This window comes from Ixodes scapularis, unplaced genomic scaffold, assembly GCF_016920785.2.
Source record: "Ixodes scapularis isolate PalLabHiFi unplaced genomic scaffold, ASM1692078v2 PGA_scaffold2__306_contigs__length_199485367, whole genome shotgun sequence".
Lineage (NCBI taxonomy): Eukaryota > Metazoa > Arthropoda > Arachnida > Ixodida > Ixodidae > Ixodes > Ixodes scapularis.
In genome coordinates this window covers 5,175,582-5,198,746 of record NW_024609857.1, presented here as the reverse complement: position 1 = coordinate 5,198,746, position 23,165 = coordinate 5,175,582, and the positions used below count along the sequence as shown (strand labels likewise).

At 49.9% G+C, this 23,165-nt stretch overlaps 1 protein-coding gene across 3 annotated transcripts in view; it reads right to left on the bottom strand.

Annotated features, from left to right (window-relative positions):
- Positions 1 to 23,165, bottom strand: part of LOC8025554 (patronin) — an 86,588-nt gene that overhangs the window by 48,794 nt on the left and 14,629 nt on the right. For 2 of the 3 annotated variants that reach the window (XM_029976135.3, XM_029976136.3), the window contains exons 2-7: positions 11,218 to 11,618; positions 8,840 to 8,987; positions 3,329 to 3,710; positions 1,439 to 1,538; positions 898 to 953; positions 233 to 314 (exon numbers count right to left, since the gene is read on the bottom strand). In XM_029976135.3, the coding sequence (XP_029831995.2) occupies positions 233 to 314; positions 898 to 953; positions 1,439 to 1,538; positions 3,329 to 3,710; positions 8,840 to 8,987; positions 11,218 to 11,618 (1,169 nt within the window). Of the gene's footprint in view, positions 1 to 232; positions 315 to 897; positions 954 to 1,438; positions 1,539 to 3,328; positions 3,711 to 8,839; positions 8,988 to 11,217; positions 11,619 to 17,317; positions 17,387 to 23,165 lie in introns of those variants that run through there. The other variant, XM_029976137.2, reaches the window with a different exon arrangement.

Below are 23,165 nucleotides of genomic sequence, written 5' to 3'. Positions count from 1 at the left end.
TTACCACGTCCTCGAACGCGGTCCCTCTATTTCCACCCGACAACCGCCACATCACGGCAGTGGAGGCGGGTGCGGCAGACGCTCGTTCCCCTGCGGCTTGCTTTCAGCTCGACGGTACACGCGAGCTTCCGCAGCAACGTGTCGAGACGCCGGCGTTACCCGGTCGTTTTCCCCGACATTTGTACGACCGAGAGCCAGGACCAGGACGTTCCCGCGGCCGAAGGCCCCTCACCTGGACTTGGGGGAGGAGCTCAGGGGGTCCGAGTCTCGTTCGTCCCTGGCCAGCAGGGAGCGCTGGCCCCTCGACGTGCCGCCTGCAACGACGGGAAGGACACCCCCAGCGTTGGACAAAAGCGCTTCCCTGTTTTTAGAGCTCCTCGCCAGAGCACAGGTTTGCCCGACGAGACTCCACCGCACACTCTATAAAGCACGGTCGTTTGTTCCTTTTTCCGTGCTCCCTGTACGTACAAACGACGTAAGCCTTGTGCCTCGGTTACGACGTGCAAACAATATAGAAACAAACGAGACAAAAAGAAAGTTTGGGGCTCTTTTCTCGGGGAGGGGGGGACAAATTAAACGGGGCATCGAACATATCCTAGGCAATGTAAACTGCACAAATCTGAATATGCAAGTTCGCTCGGCTGGAAATGCGCTACAAGTCTGGAAATTTAATTGTGGGGATGTCAACTTGCCAAACTGCCACGACCCACGGATGAAAAGACGGGAAATGTGAAAGAAAATTTGCAGTCGGCATTGCAGCACTAACTGGCCGGCATCTGCTAACAGACGCACGCAACTGGACTGCTTGGGCCGATGGACGACGGGGGCATTCCTGCCACGTCGTGCCAAGTGTTGGTTGTGCCGGTGTGTGGTCCAAGGTATTGGAGAGGCCCTCACCGTCATTCTTCGGTCCTCCCTGGGGATGTTCCGGCCAGGCACCGTTGTGCTGCTCGCTGCATACGACCCACGATCAACAAGGGTCAGCAAACACATCTTTCAGAGCTCCTCCCTCGCTCGCTGTCGCGTCCCCATAACCCACCAAATTCATTCACATCGCGAGCTGCCCCGGTATTCTAATCCAAGCACGGCCAAAGTTCCGGCGGGATCTAAAATGAAAACCGGTTGGACCGCTTTCGTGTATGTTCCTCAGCCACGATAAGCGGAACATCATTTCATTTTTTTAAGGTTAAATTTTGTAGAAATGTACATTGAGAAGCTGATATACCATGTATCGAAGCACCTTCCTAGACCCTAGACCAGTGGTTCTTAAATGGGGTCCCTAAACGCCTTTTTAGGGCCGAGCAACAAAACTTTTTTCATTCGCTTCCAAAGGCGCCGACCAAGGCCTCGTCGGCTAGACGCTTCCCGGCGAAAAAGCCCGAGAGACGGGCGAGCAAGACCAGGCGGCTCCGGAGAGCCCGGGGCCAGACGGACTCACGTGTGGGGCTCGCCGGTGGCACACAGCAGGTCCGGGATGTGGCTGCACGAGTTCTGCAGGGCCCGGGCCTTGCGCAGGGATTCCCCGTTGTGGCGGGCCACTGCGCCCACGCCAGTGTTCCGTGAGCACGCCCCCCGGTCAACCCCAGGACGCTCCTTCCATTCATCCAGTGATCTTTACTGCCTGCCATTTGCAGGCTTCCCAGAACCTGGGCCGCTAATTAGCACTTGGGAACCGCACGGGAAGGTAAGCTCGCCGCTCTTGGGTGACCGTGTTTTTCGTGCGCGAGTGAACGACCAAATTTGGGACAGACCAACGGCCCACGGGCAATCCCGTTGGTCTCCGTGGCAGGTCGTGTGGCTCCCAAGCATCGCGACTGTCGGTGACGTCCTGCCCCGTAAGCCTTCGGCACGACACTTCAATTTACGTCTCGAATTGCGACGACGTGTAGCGGCGGTACGTACTGGTTACAACGGAGCAATGTGTTTTTCTTCATATTTTTAAATCGCGAAATTTGTTAAAATTAGTTTTTTGCAAAAATTACCCAGTCTCGGTATTTGACGTGGTTGTTGAAACAGGAAAGAACCATAAATAGTTCTTTAATACAAAAAAAAAGAGGTAAAGAAAAACAGCCGGATATTTAAAATAAGAAACTTTGGACAGAAAAAAAAAAGTTATTGTTCAGAAAAAAAGTTGTCATCGACGTTCCCTCGTACGTAAAATGCTTCCTGTCAAAATGAAAGAACCACGTGAGGAACCTAATGGGGCAAGCAGATGTCGGCGTGCTAGGTTTTGTTCAGCTTTTGCTTCTACTCTGTTCAGCCCACCCTTGAACCGCTCCCTTTCATTGCCTGCTCTCAGCGCGTTGGTATGGGCGTAACCAGCTGGGGAAAGATTCTGGGAGGAGTCGTTTTTTCAGCTGAAAAAACGACTCCTCCTAGAAACAAAACCAGACTGGTGGTGATCCCTTCACAATCTAGGAAGCAATGGCTGCACACTCCCGAGCTGGTGTTTCCTGCACCAAATAAGCGTTCTCATCCACATTCCAAACAAATAAGGGAAAGAGGGCAAAGTATGCCACAGCAGTTTGTAGGTTCCGCAGTGGCAGGGGTGGACAACATTCCTACGGGGAAAATTAAAGGAGGGGCCAACGGAAAGATGCATAACCAAGAGGGAAAGAGAATATGCTCGGTGAAGAAAGCAGTCCCCGTCGGGCAGGGCACTGCGGTAAGTGCCCAAGCAGCTCCAAATGGGAAAGAACAACGATTCTCGGGAGTTGCGCAAATATAACGGGCATTTTAAGCGAGACAGCAAGGGGAGAGCCCATGTATCAGTGCCCTCACAGATGAGGAGGTTTTCTTTTGAGCAGCCAGGCACCGCACCCCTTTTCACCCGAAGAAAAAATCAAGTTCTCCGCATTGTTCAGGTGGCTCTTACAAGATGTGGTTCTCGGAGAAAGAAGCCATGCTTTTCAAAACGTCTCGATAAGGTAACACGTGCCTAATCTAAAATGCACCTACATATCTCCGCATAAAGGGGCAAATTCGTAATTCGAGGAGCTAAACTCGTGTATTACGGTTCTCGAGGTGAAGTATGTTGTTTCCAATAAACCTTCAGTTGCGAGCGCGCTTGGCCTCTGTCTACTTCCAAACGACAGCAAGCTTTCTCAGATCCATTCGGTAGAACCTCTTCAAAACCTCCGTAGGGCAACGGCACTTGACAAAAGAGGGAAAGCTAAGAAAATCCCTCTCCTGTGGCTACTTTAAATCCTGGAGACTCAAAATTTGCAGTTTTTTTTAGATAGCTAGAGATGGCATTGTAAAATCGCATTTGGTGGGGACGTACAGCAAAAAGAATGGAAACTTTGCTCTATTCCAGAGAGGCCCATACCCTGGAGGCAGTGCTGGGGGCTGGGGGTCTCCTGGTCGTGGCGGAGCCCCGGGCGGCGCACGCACTTGGCCGGCCGGATCTCAAAGAGGTACATGAGGTCGGCCAGCAGGGCCAGCAGGTTCTGGCGCACCGAGGGGTGCACAAAGAGCACGTCCTCCACCGACAGGAAGCACACGTCGTGGGGCAGGTGCTGGTCGCAGAAGCGCTGGGCCAGCTGCAGGTTGTACAGCGAGTCGGCCAGGCTCATGGGCTCGTTCAGGCACAGGTCCTCCCAGGGCAGGAAGGACGGGCAGTAGAAGCTCAGCAGGGAGGCCAGGGCACAGCCGTCACTCAGCTCCCCCAGGTCCTGCACCACGGGGATGTGCGGCACCAGGGGGCGCCCCTGCCCCCGGACCGGCCTCAGCCCCCGTTGGGACGCCACTACTCGGCAAACTTCCTACCAGGGTCGTCTCCCCATCTGCGCTCCAGGCTTTCCTTTATTTGCTCCGAAAAAAGAAAGCCGTATCATGTTTCGCTTCAAAGGCTCGTCGACAATAAAAGTTCCTTCCCCATTTAGAGAGACTGCGCGACACCAAATTTGGTTGTGTTTCGGTCTCGACCGAGATCCAAATAGCGTCCCATCTCGGCTTAGTCGAATCGAATCACGGTCGGGGCCGATACCCGCCGTCGTCCCAACGACAGTCGGCTCGCGTAATGAGGCTATCGAGGGTTTGACTGTCCATCTATCCGGAGGTCGACACCGCTCTCCCTTTCGGGGGTTTCTCGGAGCGGCCAGAAAGGGAAGACGCTCCTCCGTTTTGCAGAGAGCAAATCAGAGACCCGCTCCTTTCGAGAGGGTGCCAAGAAAGGGTGCGGGAGGAAAGGGACGGAAGGAGACTGGGAGATGGCCTTCCGTGCGGCACAAGTCTCTAAGGCAGGCATTTACTTTCCGTCCCAAAATTTCGGCAGTTGTGGCATTTTTCCAGGTTTTGACGCGGCGACAATGTCCCCGCAAGCGACGCATCTTGCTCGAGTGGCTATGGAGGTGCAACGTTAATGCGTAAATGTTACGCACAAAAGAAATTTTGAATCAATCGTGTCAATCATTGCACCTAGAGAGAAACGTTAAGAAAATTTCGAGACAGACTGTGGTTGCATTATCTACCATAAAAAACTGCAATAAAAAAAAGAAAACTTGTTTTCGATATAATTTATGCGTAGAAAACCCCATAGAAATGTGAAATTGAATGTTCAGACAGCGAGAGATCGGAATTACGCCGCAAATGATCAGTACAGCTCTCCCTTACAGGACCACAAGCGGGCCCAATGCTCGTCGAGGGTGGAAACGAGCCTCTTGTAGCGGGTCTGGGAGCAGAAAAAATCTTTAGACCAGCATAGAGGAGCAAAAAGTCCGCTATGAAGCAGGTTAGGAGCGGCACTAGGTCCGCTTTGGAGCAGGAAAAGTTCTCCTTTGGAGCAGCTCCGGAGCCACAAAAGAGGGTCTCGTTTTATGGCCAACAAAGAATCGCAACTTTGGCCTAAAGAGAACGAAACAATGGGTTTATCGAACCAAACTGCAAATTACATTTGTCTCCAAAAAACAGAACCATTCCGAGATAATATAGTATGGTCTGGAATAAAGGGCAATCTTTGGTGACTACACATTCTATCGGTAGAAACTGCGAATGTTCAGAGTCACTGTTTAGCAAACGTAAATCAATTCCATTAGTCTTCTTCTCTAATAAATAAGCATTTTCTCAGAGACGTTAGCTCCGTTACTCAGGCTAACAAAAACACGCAGGACTGACAAAAGTGCCGAAGAAAAAAATTGCAACTTCAAGATAATACCTCTGCTCAAGAACAAGCCGGACTGATGAATTAAAAAAAAAAACCACAAGCTCGAGGGTTTCGATACATATAAAAAAAGAAATTGACAAAATGATAAATGAATACCACGAAACCAAAGACTTCCATCGCGATGAAGACAAATAAAATAAACAACTTTTTCTTCCAATGATGGTGTAGCCGGCTCGCCCTTTGTTGCCGGCACATGTATTCGCCCTGTACATCACTTACGGCAAAGTTTGCATATATTACCAACTATCACGCTCAAGTATTCTCACGTTTATGACAAGAATGAGTTAACGATGAAACGCATTTTTGGTATGGAGCAAACGACACTTAGCAAAAACAACTAGACCGTGCGACGGAAAGAAAAAAATTATTGCGCTTATTATTTGTTTAACCTCACGGGGTCATTAGGGAGTGTTTGAATAGTGCACGCTAAGAATAGTGTCGTCGCAACTGCAGATGCGCCGAACGCTAACTGCGCTTTGCTCGCACTATTTTAGAGAGTGCTATTTTTCGGAAATCGCACGTACAAAGAGAGTTTTTGTGCTCGTCCAAGGTGGGTCGTGACGCACGAGAAGTTGGCTCAAGTCGAGCACAACTAGGAAATGGCGGCTCCCAAGACCACCGTGTCGGCATCATACTTCATCGCGCACTGGGAACACGACAGGAGTGCTCATTCGGTGGCAAGGCCCAAGCATCTGGTGTGCCACCGAACGGACCTATCCTAGGCCTAAAATTAAACTTAAAAATGAAAGGGGAATGACTAGAACGATCATTTTATGCAAGAAGTCAAGTTAAACGAGCTTAAATACTAGCACACGCTACATTATGCTGTAGTTAGCGAATGTCCTCTCGGCTGGCGGGAATCGGAGCAGTCAGGGAGTCGGGCAGGCTTTGCCAAAATACGGCTGCTCGTAGGAGGCACGACTGGCAAGGATGGGCTGGAGGACCATTCTTGCATGTAGGAGTGCAACTGCCGATGCGCTCCTACATTTAAAACAAACCTAGATGTCACTTTCCTCGTCTAAATTAAAGAAGCACTGACACATCAAAATCATTTTTTTTTATTATCCGAAACGATTGAAAACAATGCCGGGACATTACCCTCAAATTTTGAAATTTGGGAATTCAGTATTTGTGAAGTAAAAAAACAATTTCCAAATGCCGAATTCAAAATCCCCACGCGATCCGTGCCGGTGCGTTGACGTCAAATATTGCGGAGTCCTGAGAGTCCACTTTCTTTCACGACTCCCTGCTGTTGCCATTGCGACCGAGAGCGAGGAGGGAAGGAGCGAGCGCCGGTGGACCGGTTTGGAGTGGTGTCGCCTGTTTTCCGTCGGAGGATACAAATCCAGGAGACGGCGCCACAACAAACTCCCGATTTTTGGTATTTCAAAAAGAAGGGCCGTAGTGCGTTCGCAATTGCCTTAAAAAACATGTTTTATGAGTGCCGTTATTAAATGTTATAGAAATGTAGCCTACAAAGCTTCTAAATTTCGTGATTCTTGACGTCACGAATCACAAGAAGTGAGGAGGCGAAAAGCGAGAGAGGAGGGCGCCAAAAACAAAAAAGAAAAAAACAGGCGCGTGCGTAAAATGTATTTTTTTTTGTGATGCTTTTGTTTTTTTGCATGTATGACTACAACGTGCATCGTTTTAGACAATAAAAAAAAAAAACTCTTGGGGTGTCAGTGCCTCTTTAAGAAAGTGTTTGTGGACACTGATTTCTCCACTCCTTACGATGTGGCTAACTTTCAAATTTTGTAGCTAAGTTGCCGTAATCCAAGAAGTGTTGTGTACTCGGACATCCACGCGCTCCGGGCGTGAGACTGACAAGCCGAGAAGCGCATGCCTTGCGCCGAGGCTCGTGACCAGATTCTGACCGGCGTCGGCGGTCGAGAAGCGCCGCTCTTCCAGAATAAAACCTTCAGGTTTCCACCCTCCTTGTGCTTTACTTCAAGAAGCTCTTTGTGAATATGGCCTCCGAATACTATAGTTTGTCCTCGAGCGTGGAAACGTCCAGACTTCAAGATAGAGAATGGCGTTCAAAGTTCCTTTTTAACTGCAGGGAAGGAAGTGGAAGCAAATTGCTATCTGAATTGTGCAAAGTATATCTTTGTTCGCTCGACCAAACTTATTAATCATCGTAGAAGTTTGTTATTTGAAAGAGATCTATTTTTTTAAATAACGGGGCGGCGTGGTCGTCATACCTCCGATTGCATAACGAGACAAATTTCTTTTTTCTGCGATACATAGACGAGATGAATTTGTGAAACAGCGCTGTTTCTCTCTACCAAGAAACGGTAATTAAAGCGAGCACAATACAAAGAGTCATAAATAAGACAGAGCACACACGAGGGTAATGTATTTTTATGCTCGAAAATTGTACTTACAATCTTTAATTGCATTCTATCTACCGCGTGGACTGCTTTGCCTCACCCCTCGCATTTGCCAAGAATTCCACGGAGACATTTGACGGGGTACTTCTAAGCGGCACCAGAGTAGAGTGAGAGAGCCTGGTTGTAATGGATCATTTCCTTTGACCCGAATACGAGGCTTTCGTTTTATCTCCGTCGAAAATTAATTACTAACAAATTCAAACCCAACCACACCGTTACATTTTTGCTACAAATATATTGGCCGTCATTATAATTTCAGAAGTGTTATCCCGAAAAAGAATATGGCTCCGTAATCTGCATAACGTATCACGCTCGTTGTCAATGTTGACCGAGTCGTCGATTGTGGGCACACAACGGCACTACCGTAGAATATTGCGCATCCGCCCATACCACACTAAGCGCCCATACCCAAATTTGTAAGATCTGAGAATATATGCACAGTGCACTGATATGTAAAATTGATGACCGGACACCCATTTTGTCACGATTATCTCAAAATTTTGAGTGGGCGCTTGCACGTTATTTTTCGGTAGATCTTGTCCGCAACCGGCTCCTTTCGTCGGCGCCTCGCCGCAAAATGTTTAGCAGCCAGGCACCCTGACGTGTTTCCTCAGATTGCACCTCGTGGTATCGGCGATCTGAGTTTGTTGTCACGCTCGATTTGCAACATGGCACGCTACAATTTTGAGGCATAGAGTGTTTCGTAATTCTCGCGGAACCTCAACAGCCTGTAAAATTACTCTATAAAACGACAAAGAAATCGGTCACTCGCGCGGGCGCAGATAACAGAGCAGCAAAAACACCCGAACTTTGGCCGCATTCGATGCTTTCGCCGCAGCTTTGGCTTTTGCAGTTTCCCTCATATGCCCCCCCCCCCCTATCCGTCACGGCAGACGGAACAAGTTCTCCCCCTCAGAAACACTCTTTTGCTCGCAGGAAGGGATCGAGGGGCCGTGGAAGGATTGACAGATCTCACACCATCTAGACGCTCCATGTCCACTCCCAACGGCTTCCGGTGCAGAGGGCAGCCTGGTGCTCATCTGCTCGGACCAGGTCCCGCAACCGGTCCCCGGGAAATGGGAACAGCCCGGGAGGGCCTAGAGCCACTAGACGAACCCCACTCCTTCCAAGCGTCGTCGTTCCGTTCTCCGATCATTTCGCGGACACCGCCATTTCGTGGCCCAGAGCAGAGCGAGTGCAACCAGCGACGGAAGACGGAAAAGCATTTCTCCGAATAAAGTTGCGGATCAATGGCAAGAGGGATTAGGAGCGGCTGGCTCACCTGGTGCCTGCCGTCCTCCGAGCGGCAGGTGCCCAGCTGGTCTTCGATGCGGTGCCGCATCTTCACCGAGCACTTGTTGAGCCACAGCAGGGCAGCGTCCTCCGCGTCCACGGGCACCTCCTCCGGGTAGCCCACCGCCGCAAAGCGCCTGCCGGGAACGGGGCCTCAGGCCGGCTCTGCCGGGCAGCCCACCACCCCCACCACACTACCAACTGCCACTTTAAGACCCATTTCGACGGTAAATGCGCCGGTCAAAGACGCTAACTGCGCGCCCGAATGTGCAACTGGGGTCCTAGACTCCATTGCTCGGTTTTTTTGCCCAATTTATAAAATGTACTACGCGTAACTCGAAAGCTAATTAACGAGGTGTAGTGAACTAGGACCGATAGAGACAGTTATCGCGCCGTCCAGAGTCCGGCGAGCCCTCAGCACGTGTGGTGAAGACGACCACCCCCCTAACAGACACATCGGAATTTGGGACATGTTTCCGGAGACCGGAGGTTTAGTTAACCTAAGATCTATGCTTGCTCTCACCTTGAGAACTGTAGCAAAAAAACTCCAGCTCTTTGCAAGCTAATTTCCTCCTTTATGCGGAGAATTAAGATATATGCATTTTAGATTAGACATTTCGAACACCAAAAACGTTGCTTCTTCCCCTGACAACCAAATCTCGCAAGAACTACTCATAAACAAAGCGCAAAATTAGCTTTTTTCTCGAGATGACGAGTATACAGTCGGCGTCAGATACAGGAATTTCCAACGGCATCAAATATTTAAGTTCCAAGGAAATGCGAAATCTCGTCCGCAGTTTCCCCGACGACAGCCAGGCCGGGCAAAACGTGTTTACCCACAGCCCGAGCAAAACTTCCTACTGCACACCGTCGCTGCAAAGACCTCGGAGGGTCGTTGGCGTCAGCACGGTCCTCGGATGTATACTACCGCTTCCTGGTCAGGAAACTCGGTTGCTTTCCGACCTAGAAAACTCGGATTAGTGCATCCAGGTAAAAGCGGAAAAAAAAAAAAGGATATTGAAAACATTCTTTTTTCAAGGATATCCAGAACCCTTCAAGGGCATTTTCATTCCAAAAATGATATGAGCCCTGAATCGCAAGTAGAGGTGGCATTTCTGAATTTTCATCTTCTCGACGACTTCCTGGGTTTTCCCGAATGAGCAGATGCAAGCGCCAACTTTCTGCGCACTGGCTCGTCCAAACCCCCAGTGGCAGAGGCAGGAGGATGGTCTAAGGGAAGACCATCCTTTGACAACTACCGAACTGTTCCAGCCAGCCGGGGGGTTGGGGACAGCCGTGTCCGCACCCGTGAATTGTTCAGTACATCAACTACTACACAGAAAGATGAAACAAGACCCCCCCCCCCCCCCAAAAAAAAAAACAATTCCTGGCTACGCCACTCGAACTCACGTTCGTCCGTCGGGTTCTCCGAGCAACCTGGTTGGCCGACTGTCAAAGTTGGTGGCGTCGCTCTGGCGCTTCAATTTGTCCCTAGGAAACACTTTCCCCTAGCGTGACAAAAATATTCCTGACCAGAGGTCTGACTTGGTCACTGCAAGAACGAGATCTAATTTGCCTCGTAGGGCACGAGCCAAGATATCGTTCGCAGGCGGTCCTTCCGCTAACTAGAGAGGACGGGACTCCTACGATACGAAACGTACACACTGTACGTTGTTTACTAACGAACTACAAGAAAAAGAGCGCACAAGAAACTCAAACGCAAGAAAGATGAGTACAAGAGACGAGCACTTGTCCGTCGTCGTTGTCCTTGTTTGTGTCCTAACTATCAATCGCTACCAGCTGGTCCGGGTCTCGATGCTTCCGCAGAAAGAAAAAAAAGTCCATTGGCCGCTACGAACCAAGCACCGGCGATGGACCTTTTTCCAGTACGCTTCTGCGCATGCGTATACTGCGCCTGTCGCCATTTTCGCGAGACACCGGGACGCGGTGCCCTGCGAAAATGGCAACAGCAATATTGTCACCATCTATCTGCGCGCGTATTTAGTCTATTTTGACGCTTTGTTTTTTAGTAATCGGTAGTATGGGGTATAAAAAGCACCGAAAACCGATACAACCGCACGATGCCAATGTGTTTTGACGGGCGGAGGCATGTTGGGCTGCTCTTCTATTGTAGTTCACAGACAACTCCCCAGACGGCGCTCGTTACTCGAAAAAGGTCCATTGTGACCGTCCACCATTTCGCGCTGGATGCGATCGGCAACCCGTACACGAGCCGACCGGCGGACGAAGGAACGCTCGGGTGAGACCGCGATAACCGTCTCGCCGTTTCTGCGTCAACTCGCGAACGATCGGAAGCCCCCGGTCGGTGGACGCGGGAAGCCGGGAGGTCCGACCGAGAAGGCCCACCTGACGACCTCGAAGACCTTGATGGGGATGAGCACCTCCTTGACGTAGAGGTCCATGATGCCCCCGATGACGGCCATGTGGGCGCTCATGCGCAGGGGCGCCGTCTGGGCCAGCACCGTCTCGGTGAGCGGGGTGCGGTCCTCGGGGGGCTCGAGGTCGACCCCCTTGCGCTGCAGGGCCCCCACCACCCCCTGGTGGCTCAGGCTGTGGTAGTTGGGGTCCGCATAGATGTTGGCCAGGGCCAGGCAGTACAGCTCCGCACTGGCCAGCCCCTGGCCGATCTGGGGCTTCAGCCGCTCCTGGTCCTCGTGGTCCCGGTAGAACGGGTCCCGCAGCTCGGGGGGCACCCGGTTGTTGTGCGCCTTCGACACCAGCCACAGCACCGAGGCCCGCTGCTTCGCCTGCGGGGAAACCGGACGTCAGGGGCCTCTGGGGCGCACCTCCCCTCCCTCCCAGCTCATTGCTTAGCTGCGTTTTGAGAAACAATTGAGCAGCCCTGCTCTAATCTACAAGGCAGTAACAGCGTCGGCTGCGACACCTCACGGCAAAGGCGCAGGGCAACGGCGTCATGTTCACGCACCATGGGGTGCGTGAACAAAAGTGTTTGGAACAAAGTACACATCTGACCATTTTGTTCCCAATGCTTTTCTTTCTCTTTTGTTCCAAAACGCGTCTCCCGGCACGAGCTCCTAGCATTGATAGCGCTACAACGGCATTTTGTTATCGGCTTTTCTTCCTTTTCCAGAAAGTGCGTGCACTGGGCACAATAAAAACCCTAAGTACACCGTGGCATAGCTCCACGGTAATGCCTTTGCTTTGCAAGCAGCCAGCCAGCTTGAATTCCTGCAGGAGGCGGCGATATTTTCGAGGATTTAGCAACATCGACAACCAAGACCTTACGCCTTACTGCACCAACTACAACATAGACAACGACAACAACCGCAACATCAACGAGGGACATTGTTCCAGATGCGAGCGAGATTTTCCTTTTTCTTCTTCGCTCTTCTCCGTTCCCGCAGGTAGTTGGAGCGGCTGCCGCGACAGAAACGACGGCGCTACAATCTCCCCGAGCTCGGTGCCAAGGAACGAAGCGGTTCCCCAGAGTGGGCTCCCGGGATAGTCTCCCAACCGAATCGTTCTACGCACACCGATGTTGGGGCGGGCAACAACGGCCGGCCAGCGTAGATATTGCAAAAACCGGAGGAATGGAGAAAATGGACGACGCACTCGAAGGTCTCGAGAACGGCGCGCACGTCGTCCGTTTCTCAATCGGCATTTTTTGTCACGTCAAAATTTTGCCAGCTCGATCGTTCTCAATTTATTTCGAAGAGTAAGCGTTCAAGTCCCAACACTTTGGTCAATTCTCGAACGATATCCTGTTTGTCTGGCAATCGAATCTGCGACGCCTAAAACTTGCTCCCTTAAGTTTGTCTCTTTCCATGGCCATAGTCACCGGCGCAAGGGAGGCCTTGAGCAGCCAAAGGAAGGCTGCGCATGCCCACGGGAGAGGGAATCCCCCCGACCAATGGAGAGCATCGTGCAGCCCACACTGAATGAGCATACAGTGGTCCCACTCGAGGCACCTCCCGGTAATTGGCCGTTAGGAAACGCCCCTCACCATATATCGCGAACTAAACACTTTTTATGTTTCTGATTTCTCGTTACAGAACGCCGTGTAAAAGTAATCACTATAAAACAGTCATTGCACCAGTAATACTAACTTTAAAAAATATAAGAGACCCGCTTATTTTCGGGAGGAATAGAAGAATGCTTGACATAAAAGCGTTACACCGTTACCCAGGGTTACGACCAATGAGAGGAGACGAGGCGCCCAGCTGCTGCGGAGATTGGGGAGTACACTCGCGTTTTTGGCGTTTAAATTTGAAGCATTCGAAGCTGATAATAAAGCACCCACTGAGAAGCTGGTAAGTTGTCTATTCTAATTTTTGTTATTGCAAATAGCATTGTGTTATATATTATACTTCGCTTCTTCGAACGTCTTCCTTTCCGCGTCAAATATCGCTGAGGAAGTCGCCGTTACACAGACTCATGTGCAATAAATTTAAACAAAGTAGCGTTGAATTATAAACGTGTGTATATTAAAGGGATACTTGAACGAAATTTGAAGTATTCCCGTCGTGTTCACAAATAGGTTGAATATGATCCACGATATCCGTAAATGACAATTGCACGTTTGTATTTTGAGCCTGGTGGCTGTATTTTTCGTTATAAACGGCCCACTCTGGCAAGCGCTCGGAGAAGGCCCAGCGGAGACCACGTGACATCCAACGCAATCGTGACGTAGGTCGTCTCAGGACGAGCAAAGCTACGGTGAGGCTGACGTCGAGAGGATGGCCTAGTCGTTCCAGCCACCGAAGCGGCTGCTTTTGTACGAATTTTGAGGGACGGGTTAATCATCTGTAATCTTGTAGGGGGACAACAGCGACTTCTGCAAAACACAAAAGGCATTCTCGGGAAGAGGGGAGTTCCTCTTTCCCCTCTTCTCTTGTCGTGGCCGGAGGCGAGACAACCTCCATCACTAGCTGTCAAGGTTCCTAGACGGGCATTACAAGCGAGGCGTTAGCGACATCCAGCAGGTGCTCTTTGCTAATCGTTTAAAAATTCCTTTTCGTGACTTTTTTTAACAAGATATTGGTGTGTTCGATGTGATACTGCTCCTTTGAACACATATAGACCAAAAAATGAGCGCCGAAATTTCGTTGTAGTATCCCTTTAGGTTTTGTGAGGTGCTGACTTCCCTCCTTGCATCGATGAAGCTAGTGCCCGAATCGTCTTTCTATTCGGATCCATGAACAACAAAGTAGCTGCGGCTTTGCACAAGCAGAGAGGGGCTCGGAACTAATGCAGCCCAAACGAAACTGAAGAAATCACTGAGCGTACTCCCGTGTCGCATGTTTCGATTTAGTATTTACTGATCGCGTTCGTTTTAATGTGTTCTGTAGTGCTCTTAAAATAAAGGCACCCAACTGGTGCAAACATGTGTGATTGTTCTGGTAGGTACAAACCCTAATTCAAATTGTATTAAAAAAAAAAAAAATTGGTGAACTGCTGCGTTTCAAAAGGCACTATGTCTCCTTGTCAATCGGTGTTCGAGAAGAATTAAGTGTTCACATCAGCTAAAAAAAACAGGGATGTAGCTGCTTAAACTCTCTCGCATGTTCGGTTCATGGTATTAGTCCACACAAAACTGAGAGAGAAAGAAATGTATCATTTAAGAAACCTCGTACAATGCGCGCCATGCCCTTGATCAGTAAAAGGGCTCGGAGCACTCTAAAAAGCCTGAGCTTTTATCTAAGCAAGAGAACTTATGACACGGAAACAGTCAGATGCTTTCAATTCTGTAGAATTTCTTAATTAATGTAGATCATGCTGCGTGCATGCAGTTTTGAGTTTGTATTGTTCACTTTTTGATGTGCTCTGTTTTTCGTGCCTCTTGATGTCCTTGTGACCTGACAAAATCTGTTGCACTAAGCCGTGTGTTTGATCATTGTGTTTCACACGTGCCCTAAAAGCTGCCATCCACAATATTTCTGTTGTCACATGCCAGTACACCGAAAAGAAACAAAAAAAAAAAGGGTCGTCAACCCCGCTTCATGTTTGTAAATCGACCGGCATCCGTGCAAACCTTCGTTGTATGGCTGTATCATGTGCCATGTTTGTGACTCTATTTGATCAAACTATGTATAGTACCATGCAGAGTTCCAATAAACAGTCCCCCCTACGTGAAAAAAATATTTCTTGTCTGAATGTGATCGCCCGGAAATGCTGTCCTGTGACGGGCGCTTCAAATTCAAGCAATATGCAACGCGAGGAATAAGAGAACCAAAATACCATGGGGGCTGCCATCTTTGAAAGCAAAACAACAAAACTGAAGCATAAAAAGTGGTTTAGTGCACGATATGTGGTGAGGAGCGCTGCCTGCAATAATGCTGTCAACACCATGCTTCCTGATTACCACAGGCCTAGTTTACAGTGGGCAAACTGTGTATGATAAACTGTGGTGTAGCCGTCGTACGACCGGGGAGCAAGGGTGGAGGGCCAGTTACGGCGCCGTCCAAACAGCACTTTCGTCGTCTCGAGCCCACCAGGGTTGGGGTAAGCACTTTGCGGCGGCAACGGTAGGTTTGTTCCCTTTTCCCGTAAGAGCTCTAATCGGTGCACACTGCCGTATTCGATCGACGGGTGCAGCCCATCTGAAAACAATTCGGAAATTATGCGCCACGCCATATTTTTCTGCACCGGCGTGGGCCGACGCAGGTAAATCCAACGAGCCCGGTGCTAAAGAGCGAGTAGACGGTTGGATATACAGGCGGATACAGTTGAGCCTCTCAAACCACGCAACGCCACCTCTCCAGTGTTCCTAACATGTACAGACGCAAGAAAAGTTTCTAGAAACAAAATTCAAACAGGGTCTTCGGTGGGGCGTACAGATTGTACATTATTTCTTCTTATTCCCAACCTCTCAAATTGAGACCCGCAGAGGGCCGCAAGCGAGCCAGAACATTTCGTGAATTTGGTTTTAGAATGTTTTATGGGCATAAAATGCCGCGATGAGAAATGGTATACAAATGAAGAGAAAATAAAGCCCCATTCTGCCAGTCCCCATCAATAAACTATGCATCGCAGGAAGTTGGAACTCCACGTGAATGTGATGCTGCAGCAGTGGCGACAGAATGTGAATGTTTTGGAGCATGACATTACCTGCATTAATATATAGAACAGAAAAACTATACCCCTCAACGAGCCGAGGTCCACATAGGCCTAACATTCGACAAACCAAGAAATGGCACTGTGGGCGCCTGTGGCATTTACGTTGGCGAAGAAAGCTCGGCCACAAGAAAGACAACCTTGGTTTCTTTCTTGCTGACAAGATTTTATCTTTTGATACAGATAAGGAGTTATTCAACTGTCTATGATGCATAGGTAATTTATGAGGGGTCGGGTCAAAAAACATTTTCAGTTTCCGTATCGGACCCTGGAATCGTTGCCATGGGATTATGATACGCGGTTGAATTTTCTTAAGATTTCTTTAGACTGTCAAAGCTTTGGTTTTTGTGAAATCTAAGTAGCTTAGGCCCGCTTCAGACAGGGCAACTTTTCCAGCAATTTTGAGGTTGCTGGCGGATTGTTCCCTAGCTTTCCCTAGATCGAAGCGAATTGCTGAGATTGGGTCCGGCTCGAACAAGCGAGCAACTCGGAGCAATTCGAAGACGGTTGAAACGGCCGCAGCCAATCAGAGACGCGATATTTTCACGTGACACCCCTGTGGTGGTGATGATGACAGCTAAAGACTTAGTTCTAGTTTGAAATGGATCGCTTTTGGAAATAAACAGTTTCAGAAGAATGAATTAGTATTCTCAACGCCGTTCAAAGATATAAGAACGCGTTTTTAGCGCGTAGCTGGGTGTCTAAATAGTGAAAGAAGAATCAAATTTAATGATGATGATGGCAAGTAGGAGCAATTCGGTTGCTGCGTGTGAACGCGGGCGGCCGGTGTTGCTGGGGTTGCGACGTCAAGTTGCTGGGTGAAATTGCTCCGTCTGAAGCGGGCCTTACAGTTGACTAAATTTTAAAGCATTATCTCGACACAACTGCGCTCTATTAAAGTAGAAACTCGCCGTATAGACCAGTTAGCTCGTGCAGGAACAAACTGAGTCCTAAACCAATACATATTTGTCTCATTATTACAGACCCATGATTTCTAAACCTGTTTTCAAGTTGGACCAAGGCTTAGACTCTCGCTTCAGCGCAGGAGAGTATGGGAAGAAATAAAAGGTGGTTATAAAAGTTGGGATGGCCTAAAACTAGGAAACTATTTTGTGCCACTATGTCATCAGCGCACGTGATCGCGAGGAAAGCAGTGAGAACGGACACCACCCCATGGTATTCCGGTTCATGAGAACTTTCTCCTTGACCTCTTCCTTCTCGGTGGTCCAAATTCCAGAGGCGGGGCGCCGACCAACGCAAAGTCGAAGACGTTTCGAAAAGAACATTTGGGAGGCCTGGGCTGCCCCCCAGATCAGAACGGAGCCCGGGCCACGGCGGCCTTCGGGGCGGCGCGTGGGCCGAGGGGGCTTACCTCGCGGGGTCTGTACGCGAGTCCCTGGCGAAACACGTACTCCGAGTCGGACATGGGCCCCACCATCGCAGCAGCCAGCGCTCGGCGGCGCTCCCAGGACTACGCAGCTGGCGTCGGCGCCGTGCCGCAGGGTCGCGGGGCGAGGCGACCCCCGGCCACGCACGGCCGTGTGGGCGCCAGCGAGAGAGAGCCGCCGACGCCCGCCCCCCTTTGCGAGCCCTAGATGGCTGCCCAGAACGCCGTGGCGGGGCTGCCGTCGCCGCCACGGCCGACCCCGAGACGGGCAAATGCTCGAGACGGCTCGTCGCTACGACCGACACCTCTCGCCGTCCGTCGCAGACGCCAGCGACCGAGGAAGCGAGGGACACGCGATGACCGCGAGGCTCTTGGACCCACCTCCGGGTCGACGATACAACGCGCGTCACGGGCGGTTCGAGAAACTTGTGTATCCTTTTCGGAAGCGCACAAAAGGTTCCAGAGCACAAGACGAGGTCTGTTGCCCGACCCGAGTCGACGGAGGTCTCTGCTCCTCGCGTCAACATTCCAAATCCGGGGAGGGTCCGGAGCGAGCATTTGCGCAACCTGGATCCTGCGACACGAGACGCAGCAATGCCAGCTTTGGAAGTCCCTTCTCGTAGATTCGACCGAAGTAATGCGACGATACCTGACGCTGAAAGAAGAAAAATAAAGATCCATCGGAGGATCCTTAGGGAATGCGTTAGCATGACCCTTGGGAGACGCCACGTACGTCCCCCTTTGGGAAACGCTGCCCCCTTTGCTGGCTCTTTTTGGTTTAATTACGGGGTCAGCTATCCCCAAAGGGGGACCTGTGTGGCGTTTCCCTAGGGCATTCCCTCAAAATCGTCCAATACTTTTCATAATGCGGCGCAAGAAGCGTCGGCTTGCCGCTTCTTGCGCCGCATTTCGGCCTTCCGCTGCCCTGTCTCGTTGGCCCGCCTCGCAAGCAGCGGCATCCGCTGCCTGGCGCCCCTGCATCCGCACTGAACTTTAAACAGTTATTAAACATTAAACAAAAGAGTTATTGCCCAAGAAAGCATTTATGACAATTCTAGGGGAAGCTCATTGCTGTTTGAGGCGAGGACGGGTGTTCTGCGAACCAGAACATACAGAGTGAAGTACCAGGAAATGGATACAGTGTGCACTGCTTGTGGAGAGGAGGACGAGACGGCTGAGCACTTGATACTCTACTGTAAAGGGCTTCACCCTATGCCTACCGAAGACAACGTAGATTTAATAAAGTCATTGGGTTTTAGAGACAGCGAAGGGAGAGTGGATTTCAAGACTGTAGAGATTACCAAGCAAAGATTAAGTGAATGGTGGCAGAAATCGAGAGAAAACTAGGTATTTTCTTATTAACTGATGGCAAGGGGGTTTCATAGCCCCACTTTCTTTGTAGTGCGGAGTAAATATAAATTTCACATTTAAATATTCTAAGCTTAAATTAAATGGTAAAACAAAATGGCTAGGTGGCATAAGCTACCGCCCGATCCAAAGGGCTCAGCCGCATTCATCCATCCATGGCTTCCGCCCAGTGACGTCGCCTCCCTCTCGCCTGTCTACTGTTCAGTCCGCAGACGGACGCCGTGAGCTCTTCCCTGGCCTCTCCAAACACTTCGAAAATCGCCAGGCAACACGACCCCGGCAAAAATCGGAAAAGTTGAAGCGCCCGGCAGTCTGAACACCATCGAGCCAACATCACGATTTCGCTTACTCCGCTTTATGATGACCTCGGTCCTCGTCAGACTTGACGTGACACGCCGGGTGGTTCCTGTTTCGACCCATTCCCAATACAACCTTCCCGTTTGTAGCTCCCCGTTTCGACCCGGCTCAAAACGACCGTTTCATCCTTTCCCATTTCGCCCTATCCCGAAACAACCTACCCGCTTCGGCCATCGTTCGGTTCATTTGTATTGTTCGTTACCACTTGATTAGGTTCAAGTGTCCAGTGTCTGTTCTCCTTGCTCACATCACTTCTCCCGAAACAACCTCGGAGACATGGCACCGTAAGGTAAACGCTGTGTCAGGGAGGGCTCACCCGGACATTTACAACTTCATCGACCTGCAAACGGGATGAGGCCTGGACAAGGATATCGCTACAGCAGCTGGCAAATGGTGGTGCCGTGTGGGTCGGGTGACCGCCGCCAACTATCACAATTGGAGTGTCGCCTTTCTGACGGCGCGATTTTCCTGCTCAACTTCCTCAACCAAGGCGATAGCATTTCGTGGTTTATGATTTTTGCCTGTCTACGCGACGGTTCTGTGTTTCAACTTGTAAGGAAATGAAGTTGCAATCCTATGCCCGTCAGCCTGTCTGATTTATCAATTTTAAAAATATCCCGTTCACTATAAGGAAGTTTTAGAATAACGTACGCGAGCGTTTTGGGTAACCTAAAAATTGCGTCGCGATAGAAAAGCTTAGGCAACGCTAATTTTTGCTTACTCAAAGTGCTTGCCTGCGTTACTCCAACACTTTATTAGGGAGTTTTCGTAGACCGCGTTTCCCCTTTCGCTAAGCCCAACGAAGAAGCCGCTACTGCGCCTGCGCGCCGATGGTCTTGACTGAAGAGTTCTGGGTATCGTAGCGGGTAGTGGAGGAGCGTCGCGTGACGTCGAAAACGGTCTCCGAAAGCTCCCTGTTATTGTACAGAGCGCGAACAAGCGATTGTTGGTTTTGGCTCTTTGTCTAAAAAACATCACAAGACTGCCAGCAACATTATCAATGTGTTTCAAAGTGCTCATCTGGGCCATTAACCTAAGCGGTAAAATGTGGTACCTTCTAATACCATTTCGAAGTAAAATTCGAAAAATCGCCAACATCGTGTTCGTGGTAACGTTGTCCCGCAGCGTACATAGTCCATTTCGTAGTTACGGATTTTGGGGACCATCTTGAAAGAAACATTTTAAGTGGTTCAAGTAGAAATATATTTCGTTGAAGCTTGTCTGAAAGTATTGCATATTTTAAGAATATGCTTACAAGCAAAGCTATTTTACAACATAACTGAATTGCTCGCCTGCATCTTCGCATTAATGGCATTAACATGATTTCGGGAGATATTCTTCAGCAGAAAAACTGCGCAAACCAGGATTAGAACGATGGACACTTTTCGCGAAGAGGTTGAGATGTGCGTAGCTTTATACCAACGGGTTCAAACGGGATGTATTCAAACGTAAAATATGTCTTGGCTACGGGTTCAAATATGAAGGGCGTTTCGGGAAGGGGTTGAAACGGGACAGGTTCAAACGGGAAGGTCGTTTCGGGAACGGGTCGAAACGGGACGGGTTCAAACGGGAAGGTCGTTTCGGGAATGTGTCAAAACGGGACGCGTTCAAACGGGAATGGGTTGTTTCGGGCTACACGCCAGCTGCCAATGCTGTCCACCCGTTCTGCCGGGCCCTCGCATCCTACTTGGCTCCAAGATTTACTCGATCTTACACCTCCTTGGCTGTGTTCCAAAATTTACTCGATCTTGCAACAGGGTAAGGCTACCTTCGCGATCGAAAACCTGCCCGCGTCCAGTGCCGCTCCATCTGGGTTATCACGTGACACGACCCACCGGAGTAACTCGAAGCCCGAGCTCGTGGCTTTATTTTTGGCCTCCTTGGGCATACTGGGCTTGCAGCCTAGCAGTGTTGCTGAAGGGGCACCCCCATTCTAATTCCATTCCGGGGAATTAAAGTTTCGATAATTCAATTCCTTTCAACTCCTAGGAATGGGAACAGTGGGCCCATTCCCACTCCCGGAATGGCTGGATTGTTCCATTCCATTCCGCTAATTCCTAAACGTAAAAATTGGCACTTGACAGCTATACTGTGTTGTCGGCATAAGCAGCATAAAGCTGCCATTATCAACGCTGAGACAATTGCAAAAAAAAAAAAAAATGCTAAAGGCCCCAAAAAACACTGAATTTGCTAAGCGGAGCGCTGGTGGAACAAAGTGTTTGTTTACATTGTACTGCAAACACCGAGAAAGCCCCTTGATATGTCGATGCTTGTTTAAGACATTGGTCTTTCGACCACGTGGCTCGCAACAAACAGCAACACTCAAATTCACTCTTTTTTTTAACTTTTTTTTTTTTTTTTTCATTTGACTTTTAGGACATACGCGACCAGCGTGTTTGTCTGGTAAGACCATAAAAATACCCAGTTCGTGCGTGGCGCAGAAATAAGCTATATTGCTGTATTCTTCAAAAACAGCAACACGGCTATAGTACGCTGCTGGAAGCGACTCCATGCAGAGCAGCAAGAACACATCCTCTGACAAAGTGAAACCTCTACGGCGCAGTACGAGGGATCGTATAGACCAGGTCACGAAACTGTTTTTCTGCAAGTCCAGTCAGTTCGGCCACGCAACAAGAGCGGTTACCATAGTCTACTTCACCTTACCATGAACTGCAACAGACAGCACGAGAGCTATCCAAACCAATCCAGTGCCTTCTGAGTGTCGCGTGACCCTGGGGCGCAGCAACGCGCCGTGCGTGCAGTCCCGCTCACAGTGCTGCAGACTGCCTGGGGTCACTCGTAACGTCCACAGCGGTCCATCGCAAGGTGAAACAAAGTATGCAGAGACTCAAGTCAAAGGAAATGAGCGGGAATGCGCTAGCTTGCTTGTAACCCTAACCCACTTCAACGTAGAACACAGAAAACAAGCATCGGAACAAAGACCAAGTAAAACGCGGACTTACACATAAAAATGCAGTACAAAAAAAAAAAAAAAGCGTCGGAGCAAAGCGCAACTGGAGAAGAGAGAAGTGAATCTGGTTTTGTTTTAATGCCGAAGCAGACCCACATTTCGCACATCAAAGGAGTGCGCGGGAATGAACCTGGAAGGCAGCGGGATTGGCAGCCTGCTAAACAACGCTTTTCGAACAACTGATCCTCTTTCGGCGGCGCGCGAGTCAACGAGTTATCAGAGCTGATGAGGAGCCGTGAACGGCGGTTTCTTTCTTTGCCGCTCCCTTCGTTCCTTTTGCTTGGTTTCTTGTTTCGCTCTCGTGTAACGCCGGTGAAGCCCGTAGCCTGCGCGTCCGTAAACGCCGCCACCCCCACACACCTTCCCCCCTTCTGCTCTTTGCTTTGACGCTTGTTTTTTTTTTGTATTGCATTTCCTTGCGCATACGTCTGTTAGGGCTCTAGGCCGGCTAGCAGTTTCCCGCTCATTTTATTTCTGAGCAACTGACTCGGTGACTGGCTCGGTTTAGCTAACTGTAAACGCACACAAAAAAAGAAGAGCTTGGCCCCATTCCATTCCCGTTCCATTCCGGGCAAAAGGCATCTAATTCCATTCCCATTCCATTCCCCTCATCGTTGGCGCCATTCCATTCCGGGGTCGCGAAAATGCGGAATGATTCCGGAATCATTCCAACTCCGGAGTGGCAACTTTGCAACACTGCAGCCTAGTAGTGCTATTGCCATTCCGGTTAATTGACATGAAAAGCACGAGGATACTGCGTCCACAAGATAGGCCATGTGAGCCCAGTTATGTGGCGCATGAGGAGCCGCGGGGTGCTCGAGGGCCGCTTCCCAGAGCGTCGCGTATTGCAGAGCCCTGGTTTAGCACGTCCGACCCTTTGTACCCAAAGTGAGGCGAGAGAGAAAGCGTGGGGAGGGACCCCAACAAAAGGAGGAGGAAGTGCATTCTCCCCTCCCTCCCTCCCCACGAAGCCACTCACAACTTTCCTCGACCAGCAAAGAAGAAACAAGTGCAGCGATTATTGGTCTTTATAAATTACTTCGCAAAGTTTGTGCCCAACATGGCCTCGAAAACGGCCCCAATGCGAGAATTTATTAAGGACAGCTCAGTATTTGAGTGGTCTAACACACACCAAGC